At 31.6% G+C, this 16,111-nt stretch overlaps 1 protein-coding gene across 1 annotated transcript; it reads left to right on the top strand.

The window, feature by feature from the left end:
- The first annotated feature begins 6,733 nt into the window (after positions 1-6,733).
- On the top strand, positions 6,734-8,938 carry LOC104110397 (cytochrome P450 94C1-like). The gene is made up of 2 exons (XM_009619884.4): positions 6,734-8,416; positions 8,556-8,938. The coding sequence occupies exon 1, from the start codon at positions 6,886-6,888 to the stop codon at positions 8,380-8,382; it is 1,497 nt and encodes a 498-aa protein (XP_009618179.1). The 5' UTR covers positions 6,734-6,885; the 3' UTR covers positions 8,383-8,416; positions 8,556-8,938.
- Positions 8,939-16,111: the final 7,173 nt, after the last annotated feature.

The raw sequence follows: 16,111 nt of genomic DNA, 5'->3' as shown, positions 1-16,111 counted from the left end.
TGTTTCCGAACACTCACTCTCTTACAAAATACTCTATAATGAAATAAATGAGGAGAAAGAAAGACAGGAGTGAAAAGCTCTTGAATTGGTATGTTTGCAAATGAGGAGAAACTCCTCTATTTATAGCAAGAAATCCTTGGCCTAATAATGGATATTATGTCATGGCAAATGTCATGATCCACAAATTTGTTATAATGAATATTATGTCATGGCAAATGTCATGAACCACAAATTTGTTATAATGGATATTATGTCCTGGCAAATGTCATGAAAATTTGGCCATATTACAAATCTCTACCTTGGCCTAATTTCGGCTTATATATAGTAAATTTTCTCCACCTTCTCCATAAAAACCCCAATGGGCAAAATCATTCTTCATAAATGCCAATCAAGTTCAGGCAAAGCTTGAACTTAGCTACTGGAAGAGGTTTTGTGAACATGTCAGCAGGATTGTTTCTAGTGTTGATCTTCTGAACAGAGACTTTTCTTTCAGCAATGGTTTCTCGGATGAAATGATACTTTATATCAATATGCTTCGTCCTTTCATGATACATTTGATCTTTAGTCAAGTGAATGGCACTTTGACTATCACAGAAAATGGTAATACGACCTTGGTGTAAACTGAGTTCTGCAAATAGACCCTTCAACCATAAAGCTTCTTTGATCGCCTCGGTCACTGCCATATATTCTGCTTCGGTAGTAGATAAAGCTACTACATGTTGTAATGTAGCTTTCCAAATAATAGCGCAACCACCGATGCAAAATACATAGTCTGTCAGTGATCTTCTTTTGTCAAGATCACCTGCATAATCTGAGTCTACAAAACCAACCAAAGTGTTAGTATTTCTCTCAAACTCCAAATATGTGTTTGAAGTACCTCGCAAGTATCTGAGAATCTATTTCACAGCATGCCAATGTGCTTTACCAGGGCAAGCCATATACCGGCTTACCACGCTCACAGCTTGTGAAATGTTTGGACGTGTACAAACCATTGCATACATAATACTGTCGGCTGCACTGGAATAAGGAACCTGTGCCATGTACCTCTCTTCTTTCTCTGACTGCGGGGATTGAGCAGCTGATAACTTAAAATGAGCAGCAAGAGGGGTACTAACTGGTTTAGCATCTTTCATGTCAAACCTCTCCAAGACTTTCTCCAAGTACTTCTTCTAGTTCAGAAATAGCCTCTTGGCTTTTCGATCTCTTTTGATCTCCATGCCAAGGATTTTCTTAGCTGCGCCCAAATCTTTCATCTCAAATTCACTTTTTAGCTGACTTTTCAAATTATGAATTTCTGTTAAATCCTTAGCAGCAATGAGCATGTCATCAACATATAATAATAGGTACACAAATGAACCATCATTTAACTTCCAGAAGTAAACACAACTATCATACATGCTCCTCGAATAACCATGACCCAACATAAAGGAATCAAACCTTTTATACCATTGTCCTGGATACTGCTTTAATCCGTACAAAGATTTCTTCAACAAGCAAACATGATCTTCTTTTCCTTCAATTTCAAATCCTTCGGGTTGATGCATGTATATTTGTTCCTCAATTTTGCCATATAAGAAAGCTGTCTTAACATCAAGTTGTTCTAATTCCAAATCATACATGGCAACGAAGGCAAGCAAGACACGAATAGAGCTATGTTTAACAACATGTGAGAAAATATCGTTAAAATCAACTCCTTGTACATGACTATAGCCCTTTGCAACTAATCGTGCCTTATATCTTGCATCTTCAACCCCTGGAATGCCATCATTTTTCTTGAAGACCCATTTGCAACCAACAATTCTTTTTCCTGATGGCGGCTTCACAAGAGACCAAGTACCATTCTTGTGGAGAGACTCAATTTCTTCATTCATTACAATCATCCACTTGGCTGAGTCAGCACTAGAAACTACTTCTGAATATTTTGATGGTTCTCCAATTTCTTCAATTTCCTGTGCAACTGAAAAGCAAATGCAACATAATCTCCAAACCTTAATGGTTGTTTATCTTCTCTTCTTGGTCTATGTTTGGCTATAGAATATTCCTCTTCTTCTGGTTTAACTTCAGGAATTTCAGCTTCTGTCTCAACTTCAGGAGTTTCAACTGTATTTTTCCCCAAAGTTGATGAGCTTGGCTCATAAGGAATGCCAATCTCAATCTCCTCTTGGTTATGTGTACTCTTTCCTTTATCAGTATTACAAGAACTAGAAGATTTTTTTCTACAATGTAACATAGAGAATTCATCAAAGGTTACATCTCTGCTAATTATAAATTTTGGTGCCGTGGGATCAGGATACCATAGTAGGTATCCTTTCACCCCAGATGCATACCCAAGGAAAATGCACTTTTTAGCCATTGGCTCTAATTTTTCATCATTTACATGCATGTATGCAGGGCAACCAAATATCTTTAAATCAGAATAATTAGCAGGAGTACCTGACCACATTTTCTCTGGAATCTTAAAGTTCAAAGGTGCAGAAGGAGCTCAGTTGACTATATAACAAGCTGTAGAGATAGCTTCTGCCCAAAAGGCATTTGTCAACCTAGCATTTGAAATCATGCAATGAGCCCTTTCCAAAAGAGTTCTATTCATCCTTTCTGCCACACTATTTTGCTGAGGTGTCATTCTCATAGTACGATGTCGAGCAATTCCTTCATTCTTGCAAAATTCGTTGAATTCATCATTACAAAATTCCAAGCTATTATCTGTTCTAAGCCGCTTAACCTGTTTTCCTGTTTGCTTCTCAATCAAAATTTTTCATTGTTTGAAATTTAAGAAAACATCACTTTTATTTTTCAGAAAATTAACCCAAACTTTTCTTGAATAATCATCAATGAAAGTTAACATATACCTGGCACCATCTTTTGATGGGGTACGTGAAAGACTCCAAAGATCTGAATGAATGTAATCCAAAGTACCTTTTGTTCTAGGAATCGCTGGATATTTGAAGCTGACTCTTTTCTGCTTCTCGAACACACAATATTCACATAACTCCATATTTCTGGTACTTTGGCCACATAAGAGACCTCTTTTACTCAGGATGGAAAGATCTTTTTCACTCATATGCCCCAATCGCATATGCCAAAATTTAGTGATGTCAGAATCTGATTTATCTGATATTGAAACTGCAGCAGCACCTGTAATAGTAGATCCCAAAAGAGTATACAACGTACCAGATCTGCGTGCTTTTATGATCACAAGAGCTCCATGAGAAATTTTCAGAACTCCACCTTCACCTGTGTACTTGCACCCAAGAGATTCTAGAATACCCAAAGAGATGAGATTTTTCTTCAAGTCAGGAACATGTCTAACATCGGTGAGAGTTCTCATCACACCATCGTGCATTTTGATTCAAACTGTACCTTTTTCAATAACTTTTCAGGCAGCAGTGTTGCCCATCAAGACAACTCCACCTCCAATAGATTCATATGTGGTAAATAAATTCCGACTGGGACACATATGATAAGAACAATCTGAATCTAAATTCCACTCATTGTTAGATTTGAAACTATTATTAGTTGCTAAAAAAATAGTTCCCTCAGTCTCATCAGCAGCTACACTTGCTTCGACATTGTTAGTATTTTGTGCTCATTTTTCTTTTCTGTATGTTTTTCTTTGTTTTTCAATTTAAAGCATTCAAAAATAATGTGACCTTTCTTATGATAATATTTGCACATGACATTTCTATATCTGGATTTTGACCTTGATTTAGGTTTCTCACTACTTGAATCTTTCTTATTGGATCTACCTCTTATGAATAAGTCTTCCTCTTGGTTCCCACTAGTTTCCCCGGTAATATCTATATCTATTTGTTCTTTTGATTTCAAAATAGATTTGATATCTTTATAAGAGATATTATTCTTTTCATAAAGCATAGTATCTCTTATATGTTTAAACGACTTGGGTTAGAAACAAGCAATAACACAGCTTGATTTTCATCTTTGATTTCAGCATCTATGTTACTTAAATCCATAAGAAGAGAATAAAAAGTATCAAGATGAGTAAGTATAGAGGTACCTTCAACCATATGAAAAGTGTAGAGTTTTTGCTTTAGGTAAATTCTATTTTCTACTGTTCTTTTCATATATAGGGTTTTAAGTTTTTCTCATATGCCTTTGGCTGAGCTTTCTGCTGCAACTTCACGCAAAACCTCATTTGAAAGATTTAAAATAATACATGCTTTTGTCTTTTTGTCTATGAAGACAAACTCCTTGTTCGTCATTTTATCCGGCATCTTCTCATTTCCTTGTAGTGCCAAATCTAAGCCATTCTAAATTAGGATAGCTTCCATCTTTAATTGTCATATTTCGAAGTTTGCACTTCGGTCAAATTTCTCAACATAAGACTTTGTTAGAGTCATTTTGGCTATTTAAACTAACCCGATTAGATCTGGCTTTGATATTAATTTGTTAGGATCGGGAACCCGGGTAGTACGGAATTTAGCCAAACAACGGTATAATGACAATAACAAAGACAATGAAAGTTGATAATAACGGCAATTAAAGAAGATAAAGAAGACACAAATTTAACGTGGTTCGGTCAAGGTGACCTACGTCCACAAGCAGAGAGAAGCAATTTCACTATACCAACAAGAGTACAAAAGAGAGTACAAAATTAGAGTAAATACTCTAATTAATCCCAAATACCCCAAGAGAATAATCTCACAAGATCACTCCAAAGAAAGGGTTCACACAAGTATTTTCGAACACTCACTCTCTTACAAAATACTCTATAATGAAATAAATGAGGAGAAAGAAAGACAAGAGTGAAAAGTTCTTGAATTGGTGTGTTTGTAAATGAGGAGAAACTCCTCTATTTATAGCAAGAAATCCTTGGCCTAATAATGGATATTATGTCATGACAAATGTCATAAAAATTTGGCCATGTTACAAAGTGTCACATAAACTAGAATATATAACGTTAGTACTCTTTTTGGAAGAGTGCTATGCTAGATTAAACGGGGCTATGGTCTATATGTTCATGAAAACAAATGAATGAAGGAAATTCATAACTAGCTATGAGGAGTAGCCATACAACCAACTTTACCCCCGATGAATTCAGGGGCGGAGCTATAATATTACGGATAAGTTCTGTCAAATCTAGTAACTTTTGCTTATAATTTATATTTGTATTAGAAAATTAATTGAATAAATTATATATTTAATTGTGATCTAATAGCTGAAATGAGCAATGAATTCGGTAGTAAGTTCAGAACTCGTAAAACAAATTTTGGCTCATTATTTGGATGAATTGGACACATTTGTATTGAACCGCTCATAATTCATTTTCCCATTAACAGAATCCAAGAAGTTAGGTTCTTGGAATCTCTTCAATCTTTCTACTTATATATATATATACTACTGTTTTCTGATTTTCTTCTTTCTCGGCTATGGCGAAGAATGTTAGATATCTTTTTCTTGATAAAAGCACCAACATAAGTTATTGCAAGCTACTAATTTTACAAAGAAATATTTGGCAGATAGCTGCCTGTTTAACCTAACACGCAAACGTGCATTCATGGCCTATGGCTTCCCTCTATTCCTTTTCCAAAAGAATATGTCATCTGCAGCCACAAATATCTTTAATAGCACGAGAATATATAGTACTGATCAAACTACCACTTTGTCTGCCCTAAATGTACAGATTGTTCGTTCTATATCATATATTATGTGACCTGTTCCCCACTTTTATTTTCTTCCTATACACATGTTTGCTAGAGATAAAGATAAAATACAGCAAGATTAATTTCTTCTTTAAATGCCTCATACATGTGATGACACAATTAGATTCTTTAATTTAAAGATTACATTTTTATGTAGTTAAATAAGACATAGAACAATTACTTTTTAAATAAAATTATCATTGTCAGTTAGCATCGTATAAAGTAAAATGTCGTATGTTATGAACCTTTGACCTAATTTAATCCAAATAAATTATAAGGCGAAAATTGCTCAAAATCATACCAGAAAATCAAGTCTCTCGTATCAACTATTGATTACCCTCATGCACCCACATGTCTGCCAACTGGTGGATAGTATAATATGGGGCTATCGAGTAAACCAAGAATTGGAAAAACCTGAAATTAGGATAAACCTAACTTTAATAACCATATAAGAAAATAGATTTTGAGTCTAATTCAATTCCAAAAAAGTGATGTTGCATAAGACAAAAGTCCCTCCTCCTTTGCCAATATGGGAATCTAACATTCTTTAGGAAATACTCCTAAAGTAATAGTTTAATAGTAGGTGCATTTGTTTAAATGTCTTTTATTTTTTTGATAACGTCTAATCGAGTAGAAATAAATGACTTTTTAGGTTATTAAAACATCAAATATTTTGAAAAATAATACAACTAATGTTTAAGATCAGAAATAGCCGATTTTATGCTCTTTAATTTGGAATTATGTTATTCCTTGGAAGGAACGCGACAATATGCCCCCTGCATATGAAAAAATCACACTGCCGAGTGTAGTGCTAATTTAATTTTTTGCAAAACATGTGGTACTATACCTACTGCAAATGAAAGAATAAATAAAAGCACGTGATTGAATATTGGGGTACAAACTTCCAATACGTGATTCAGAAAAGATGCGTCTTCTAACTGTCTTGTTCTTCTACCCACGCGTTAATTATGCTCTTATTATCTTTTCGTTTTTGGATTTTTATTCAATTATTTGTTTAATCTTTAATAGTAGTATAGTTAGTGGAGTAAGCTATTATATAATGTGTCGTTTTCTAAGCATTATAGTAGAGTAAGAGTGAACGTGTATTCTTTATTAGAATATTGAAATATCAATTTTGATCAATTCATTTCCCCTTCCTCTCCCATTGGTTTTCTATCCTCTCCATCTTTTTATCTTTATCCCAAGAATTCATCCCCTTTTTTCCATGGATCTTGAAGCTTGTTGGTGGTTGAAGTCTTTTCATGTCTATTTTATCCTTATCTTCATAATAGTTTCACTCTTCTCTCTTTTTTTCTATATAGTGAAGCTAAAACTTTGGTGCAACTGTGAAATTTGCCATGCTTATGTCACAACAAGTTGGTCTTCACAATTCACCAATTTGTGTGATTGGTACACTCACCTTCTTCAAAATTCACCTACAAGAACCATTCATATTCATGTTCTTGGTAATACCATCACTGCGAATCCTGAAAACGTCGAGTATATGCTTAAAACAAGATTTGATAATTACCCAAAAGGGAAAACTTTCTCTACTATCTTAGGTGATTTTCTTGGTCGTGGTATATTCAACGTTGATGGCGATTTATGGCGATTTCAAAGGAGAATGTCAAGTCTTGAACTTGGAAAAGTCTCCATACGATCATATGCATTTGAAGTGGTACATAATGAGATTCAAAAGAGGCTTCTTCCACTTTTAGCTAATAAAGAAGGTGTGGTTTTGGATTTTCAAGATGTTTTTAGAAGATTTTCATTTGATAATATTTGTAGATTTTCCTTTGGGTTGGACCCTAAATGTTTAGAATCTTCACTACCCATCTCAGAATTTGCAGTTTCCTTTGACCTAGCATCAAAATTATCAGCTGAAAGAGCCATGACTACATCACCTATTGTTTGGAAAATCAAAAGATTTTTAAACATAGGGAGCGAAAGGAAGTTGAAGAAAGCAATCAAATTGATCAATATACTAGCACAAGAAGTCATAAGGCAAAAGAGAAAATTAGGTTTTTCAAATCATAGGGATCTTCTTTCAAGATTCATGGGAACAATAAGTGATGAAACTTATTTAAGAGATATTGTCATAAGTTTTCTCTTAGCTGGTCGAGATACTATTGCTTCTGCCTTAATAAGTTTCTTTTATGTAATTGCAAATCATCCACAAGTGGCTAAATCCATTAGAGAAGAAGCTGATAGAGTTCTTGGTCCAAATAAAGATCTCAAAAGTTGTGAACAAATGAGTGAGCTTCATTATCTACAAGCTTCCATTTATGAAAGTATGAGACTTTACCCTCCTATCCAATTTGATTCAAAGTTTTGTTTAGAAGATGATATTTTACCTGATGGGACTTTTGTGAAGAAAGGAACAAGGGTTACGTATCATCCTTATGCAATGGGAAGAATGGAAGAATTATGGGGTTGTGATTCTTTGGAGTTTAAGCCTGAAAGATGGTTGAAAGATGGAATTTTTTTTCAAGAAAATCCATTCAAGTATCCAGTTTTTCAAGCTGGACTTAGGGTCTGTTTGGGGAAAGAAATGGCACTTGTTGAGATTAAAAGTGTGGCTCTTTCGTTGCTAAGGCGATTTAATGTCGAATTAGCCCAACCATATCACACGCCACGCTTCTCTCCTGGACTTACTGCGTCTTTCAGGGGTGGCTTGATGGTTTCAGTGCGAGAAATAAGTCCATATAGTCATCAAAGATGAATTCAGAATGGTTGTGATCGATTATATATATACAGTAAGTCCTTTTTTTCTATATGTATATATATGGTTCGAGTAGAAAATAGTGGATTCAATTGAACCTGCTATACTCGCTCTAGATTTGACTACGTGAATAGTTGATTGTATATCATGGTAACTTACTGTATGTGGTGTAGCATCCTCAAACAACCCTAATCTTGGAAGGCCAATGTTAGCAGTTTTTTGTGGTATATACATATATTGAACCATTCAAGGAGAGGACATGGATCGAAACTTCAAGTCAAGTAAAACGTTTTTGACCCTCTCTTTTGGCCAAGCTTTCTTTATGTATGGTAATATTCGAATATTTGCGTTGAAGTGGTTCTCTTTTTAATCTATTTTTTCCAAGATTGTACAAACGATCTAGCTATGTAGAAGAAGCTGCAGGCTTTGATGTATGGACTCCTTTAGCTCACTTGTTCACACAAGTTGTGCAATTTATGTCGCTGATTGAAGATTTTGTATATATGTACGTTGTAATTTGTAAAAGCTATATATATAATATGTGTCTCTTCTTGAACTGTTGTAAACTATCTTTTCTTTTTTCAGGAATGAACTACTACTCCAATTAGGAGTGTACAAATCGAACCGGAAAATCGCACCAAATCGAAAAGTCAAACGCCCGACTAGATTTGGTATTGAGTAAAAAAAATCTTAACCAACTCGACATATAAATATATAATTTTTGTATATATATACTTTTAAAATTTTATATAGAATTTTCTTTTAAAATGTCTAGAAATATTTAGGATTCTTTTGCGGGATATAATATTTAATAGTATATGAAGTGCTCCATATTTATTAACCTTAAATAATAGATTGTACGATCACTTTCTCATCAAGTGTTACTGAAATGCATCAATCTCTTTGTTCTTCCATATTTATGTTAACATCTATTAAATTCTTATATCTTTTTTGAATGTGAAATAATTATTATTATTTAGGTATCATATTGATTTTTATGTTTAATTACTAAATTCGGTTAACCTTGAAAGTGTACATCAACAAAATATTATTGTGACGACTAAAAAATAATTATTATGTGTTACTAAGAAATTTCTCCCATAAGAATATTTTAATAGATAATATGTTTGTCAATTTTTTATATTTTTACTAAACATATATTTACTTATAAAAAATTCAACAAAGTAAGATTAAAATAATATTTAAGTAACAAAAAATTCGAAAAACCCGACAAAATCGAACCAATCCAAATCGATATAGTTGGTTTGGTTTGATTTTGATAAAACCGAACCAATCCGGTCCATGTACACCCCTAACTCCAATTTATACTCCTACATCCTTTGAAAGTCCTTGAAGTTGCATTTAGATTAATAGTAGGTTTTATGTAATTGTACAAATTTTGGATTTTACCACTAAATTTCGTTCTTTTGAAAAGTGAGATGGCAAGTATTATTTCACTTACCTTTTACAATGTGAAATACGTTGAAAGTGGCTTCTGAAATCCTTAGAATGTGCTAGGAGACGAGAATTCAAGATGTGGCCTAATAATCAATAAGCGGAAATAAACCTTGTAAGCATGGTTCAAATTCCAATGGTAGACAAAATAAAAGTGTCTAACTAAACCTTCATAAACATTAGACAGACTCATCTGGTAACTATGCAGGTGGAAAGTAGCGGATACCAATAGATAAGGTGCGCGTAACTTTGTACATACACCACCATTGTTTTTGTTTAAAAAAAATATCTGTTTGGAGAAAAATTCAAGGAAGAGAAAATTAAGGACAAGGAGACTGGAGAATTTTCCTTTAGAGGTATTCTAACTGAAATTCCAAGGAGAATTTAAGAGCTATGCAGTTTTATAACTTTTTTCCTCCATTTGATGAAAATTAAATCCTCCCAATTCTGTTTTTTTTTTAGTGGAAAAGTCTAAGTGTGATCATCTTCTTTTAAGTCAATCTAAGTGTTTTAGAGCAGAAAAAAATAAATCTAAGTGCTTACATGTGTTCTGCAATATGAGATGAAGTGTTAAAACTACTGATCACATCAAAAGTGATGTCCTTATTGTTAGGCAGAAATTAAGCAATATTTACCAAAGGTAATATAACATTATAAGCATGTCTCCTACAAGCTTTATTGTCTGTAACCGAACCCCTTAATGAACGTGACATAGTTTAACTTATCAGTTTGTAGTATTAATTCAACTTTCCAAATTTGATTAATGGGAAACTACTACAAAAATTCAACGTAGCCTACATTAATCAATATATTATGGAATTGGAGCGTTGACGTTGTTGTTGTTGTTGTTGCATATGTAGAAAGAGTAGTATTTTCGCTATTAACCTCAACAAAGTTTACATTTTTGTATAGCCGAGAGAAGGAAAAAAATGAAAAGATAAACTCTAATTTGTCTAATGGAAGTGGAATTTTTTCTTTATCTAATAGTATCTCATAGCCGTATAAACCAATTTATCAATTCATAATTAGTAGTACTAATTAGTCGTAAAATAGAGTATCACATTGAATAGATATAATAAAACTATTAGGAAAAAGGAAAACCTTTTTATGTTTCTCTTCTATAAATATCCATTTACGTGCTTTCGACTATGGAAGAAGTCTAAAAGTACCGGAAAATCAGTTTTGCTAGCGATATTGGAGCTACAAAACTTACATGAGTAATGCAATTCATAATACTAGTCCTATGACGCGTGTGTACACTATCTCAATGGGTAAAAATTATTTAAAAACCGTATAAATATTGAAAAAAAGATGATTGGTCGCTAATTTCGGTGCTCAGATTATTAACTTTTCTTTATTATACCATAGAGTATTTTTTACTTTTTTTCATCCCAATTTGGTTGTCCAATCTTCATTTTCCGATTATTATGAGAAAATAAAAGAATACGAATTATTTATATTTCTCTCTAAAATAATCTTTGTTTTATGAAAATAAGGACTTCTAAAGAAGTCATGAACGCCCAATTATGATTCCTTCTTCTACAGTATGCTAAGGATATTGTAGTTATGAAAAGATTTAAACTCCTAAATATTTGTTGTTCTTACATAATTCAAATAAGGAAAAATTTAATAGATAAAATTTTAGTTAATTTAAAAGTCTTAAATATTAAAAAAATAATAAGATGACAATTATTATTTTGTCCAGTGTGAACTATATTTTAAAAGGGTAAAAACGACAAAGGTATAAGTATATATTGATATAGATAGATTTGTAATCAATCTATGCGAACAATATATTACTAGGCAACGGGAACGTAACAACATGATAAAAGTTAATTTATAAGAACTCAAGATCATTAGTATATTTTATAGATCAAGATTAACATAAGAAAGACAGATAAGACGTATACCTATTAAATTATAAGTCATCTTGGTCTGTCGTTTTATACTTTTATCTATCAACAAAAAGTTTTCAATAGCGCATTACTATGGGTGTTTATGGTTCGGTTTGGTTCGGTTTTTCCCTAAAAATAAATCAAACCAAGTAAGTCGGTTTTTCAAATATTGGAACAAAACCAAACCAATTAAGTCGATTTTTTATCGATTCGGTTTTTGTTGTTTTTCGGTTATTTATCGGGTTTTTTCTTAGATATGAGACACACTACCAAACGTATATCCCGGCGACTACATTTTCAACGTAACACTATCAAATCAATTACTCTTTGAGAAATCTATCATTTACTAAGATATATTGATGATAATTGAATCAAATAGTAATGAATAATTTAAGTACTCAATTAAAAATCGATTATTTTTAACATAAAATAAATTCTTGTACTTAACAAAAGAAAACTACCAATCAAACTAGAATGTAAAGGCAAAAAATTAGATTAATATAATAGCAAAAAACTAGACTAAAAATACAAATTACTAATATGTATCAAACTTTATATAAAAATATACATATATATATATATATATATATATATATATATATATATATATATATATATATATATATATATATATATATATATATAGGTGTAATAATAAATTTAAATAGTTTCTTTTATAGTCAGTTTGGTTCGGTTATTTTTTTATTAAAACCAAAACCAAATCAATTTTGTTCGGTTTATAAAATTCAAAACCAAAACCAAACCAAACCTAAAAAGTATCGATTTTTTTTGGTCGATTTGGTTCGATTTTCAATTTGGTTCGATTTTCGGATTTTTATGAACACTGCTAGGCATTCCACAAGTTTAACTAGGATTGAAGAGGGTACTTAGTCATATATATAAAGGCTACAGAAGCTATATATACACATGATTGTCGCTTGCATTAATATATAAAATGACTAAGGCCCTCATATTTGACATATTTGCCATTATATTTGTTTTACCTTTTGTATAAATCAAATAATTCACGTGTTATTAATTGTTAAGTCCACATAGAACATCACAGAAGTGTATGAGAATAACTCTTCGCTAATTGTAGATAGAAACTATGTCATTTTCAAAAGTGTCGGTCCTGATTTCTTGCTTCTTTTCTTTACTTTTCTCGTTGGACAAAAGAGAAAAAAACTATTTTCCCTCTAATTTATTTGATACTTTTTGCTTTTCGAGATTTAATTTTTTTATTTTTAACTATGCATATAGACATACAAATTTTCAGTTTGTCGAAAAAAATTAAATATTTGGAAACTATATAAAACATATTATAAGTCACAATATGGAAAAGAATAATTCATTTGACTCTCGAAATCCAAACACTTATACATAAAATTGAGACGGAGGAAGTACTAATAGATTGTTATTGGAAATGTTACCTCATATATCAAAGGTAAATACCCTATTTATTATAAACCAAAATTATTTTAAAATATTATTTTCTATAGCTACCTTTTATATTTTATAGCAAAATAGGTATTTATGGTATATACTACTATTGCGGTATGAAATATGCTATTTATATTTTTCCTCTCTCTTTCTTTCAATTAATACAATATTCTCTCTCAGATTTTTTCTTCTTTCTCTCTCTATTCGGGCAACTCAAGCCCTAGTATTGATGGGCGACGAGAAAGAAGAATCTCTCTCTCTTCGAGCAACTCAAGATACATGCCCTAGTATTGATGGCCGACGAGACATTAGAATAGAGTAGAAGGCATCCAGGAAATAGAAAATAGTGAATTTTTCTAACGGAAAGGAGCAATGTGATGAACTCTTATCATAAATTTGTTATACGGATCCGACGAACTTTCTTCTCTTCTTGGCTGGAAAACGCCATCTCCGACGAACTTTTTTCTCTTTTTTGCTATTTAGTCACATACAATAATACAAATACATTATATTCTGTACAAATTCACTCAAACACATTGTATTTTTATATAAATATTTTTTTACTGTATTTATGTATTTCGAAGATCTATATTTTTTTAATACAGCTGAATAAACATGTATTCATGCATACTGTACATACAGTATACATGAATACAAGATATAAACATTGAAATACACTGAATACAAACATTAAAATAGAACATAATATAAACAGTGAATACATTTAATTTTAAAATATAGTGAAATACAGTAAAATACACTGAATACAAATAGAAATATAGTTAATACAACCAATGAAATATATTGAATACAGCAGTAATAAGATGTATTGGGAATAACTAAATATTGTTAATACAAATATATTTGAATACACTGAATATAAAATAGCGAATACAGTAAAAACAAACATTGAATCTAATGAATGCAATAGTATAAAAAAAAAAAAAATTGAAACACACTAAATACAAAAGTTAAATACAATAATTATATACATCTGAAAAATTATTCTAATTAATTGGGTTGATGATGAGGCATGTTAGAATTGATTTTGCTGAGTTATATTAGGAGTATATTATGCTAATTGATATTATTTTTGTTATTAGATAGCTGGACATACCTATTTTTAAGGTGATTGTCGTTACTGTATTCATGAATACATGGCGCGAATACATGTGAATACATGCGCGTACAGCTAGACTACCCTGATTTTAGGCGTTTTTTGCTATTGTATTCATGAATACAACAGCGTGAATACTGCGAATACACTATCGTAACAACTGAATAGTAATTATAGAAATTAATTATGTATATAATAGCTATAAAAAGTTAATAATTACCGATCAATATCAGTTTCTGAAAATTCATCAATGTTATTCACATCTACGTCATGGTGTCGTTCAGATAAAATCTTAAAAGGGTTAATCCACAGTGAATATAGGTAGGAGTTAGGACAGTTGGGATTAGGTGGAACTTGTCAAAGCGTGCATTATTTCCTCTTCTTTATTTCTTTTGATGGTTCAAAATAATATTCTTTAATTTAATCAACGAAGTTGGTGTCAAATCAGACCATTTTGGTACTTTAATTACAATATTGTAATATGTAATATGTACTAATTAGGTTTTATTATTATCTTTTAATTTTTCACTTATTATGTGGTTCATACTCAAGTTAAGACTCCAACTAATTCCAATTCGTGCCGCAAAAAATTCATTAAAGGAAAAAGTGTTTTCTACAAGAATTTTTTCAACTCTCTCAATTTGAACTTGAAATCACTCATTAAATATAGAAGAGTCATATATATCCCACCACAACTTTTGAGTATTTATTTTTCTAGTTTGTTCTTTTGGCCATTAGTCAAGCGATTGAAAGAGATATTCATTAACTTATTTAGAAAAATTGTCATCCCCGCAACGTATTGCTTGTTATGACGAATGGCATGTTATACGAATGTCAAATTATGCTAGTTTAAAATGTTAATATTAATTGTACTTAATTTATTGTTGATTACATCAGCCAAAAGGAACATACATTTATAATATACTTTTACTTAATTTATTTATTTATATTATTGAAATTGATTTTAGCGACCAAAATTAATTTGATCGTTTTGAATATATTTATAACGATAGGATTTACGTTCCTTCGTTAACAAATGTCAAATTTGTTGTAGTGAATTTCCCATATGTTAAACATTGCACACACTTAGCTAGTACTATCAAACAAAGAGAAGTAGAGTATTAATTGTTTTAATTGTAGGGGCAGGAAATTGTTAAAGTCAGATTTCACTCACATGTATTGTTGTAGACATGATTGTGCGTAAAGGCAGTGGCGGAGCGAAGTATGAGTTTGACCGAACTCAGTAGCTTTAGTTTAAATTTTGTATTCTTATTAAAAAAAAAATTCATTAAAAAAAATTCATAAAAATTAATTAAATCCACAATTCAATTATTAATGCATGATTCATAAAGTTTAAATTTTGGTTGTGCTTCAGCGTACCACGAGGATTGAATTCACAAAGCCAATCACTCACTCAACTTTCATCTGCCCTAGCTACTCTTTAATATTTTTGATCCATCTCTTTTTGTACGCAAATCACCATTAATTCATGAATGATAAATCATATTATTCAAACTGCTGACATCCACTTTATTTGTATTATGTAGCTCCTCATATGTTTTTGGAGGCATATATAGTTCCTCTTTGTTTGCTTTGGAGTAAGTAGAAGCAGATAAATTAAGAATTCCTTTTGTAAGGTCAATCAAAAGTAGTAGTACCAGTTTGGACAACAGGGCCAGTAGTGGCACCTTATCTTATAATAATGCATGTTAAGTATTTATATTATTTCTGTTTCAAACCAAAAAAAGCTCTTGTAAGATATTTCATTTCATTTGACAGATAAAAAGGCAAATATTCTGAAATGTCGATGAAAAGTTGCATT

Source organism: Nicotiana tomentosiformis, chromosome 2 (genome assembly GCF_000390325.3).
Source record: "Nicotiana tomentosiformis chromosome 2, ASM39032v3, whole genome shotgun sequence".
Lineage (NCBI taxonomy): Eukaryota > Viridiplantae > Streptophyta > Magnoliopsida > Solanales > Solanaceae > Nicotiana > Nicotiana tomentosiformis.
The sequence above is the reverse complement of the archived record's forward strand: the minus strand, read 5'-3'. Positions and strand labels throughout refer to the sequence as shown.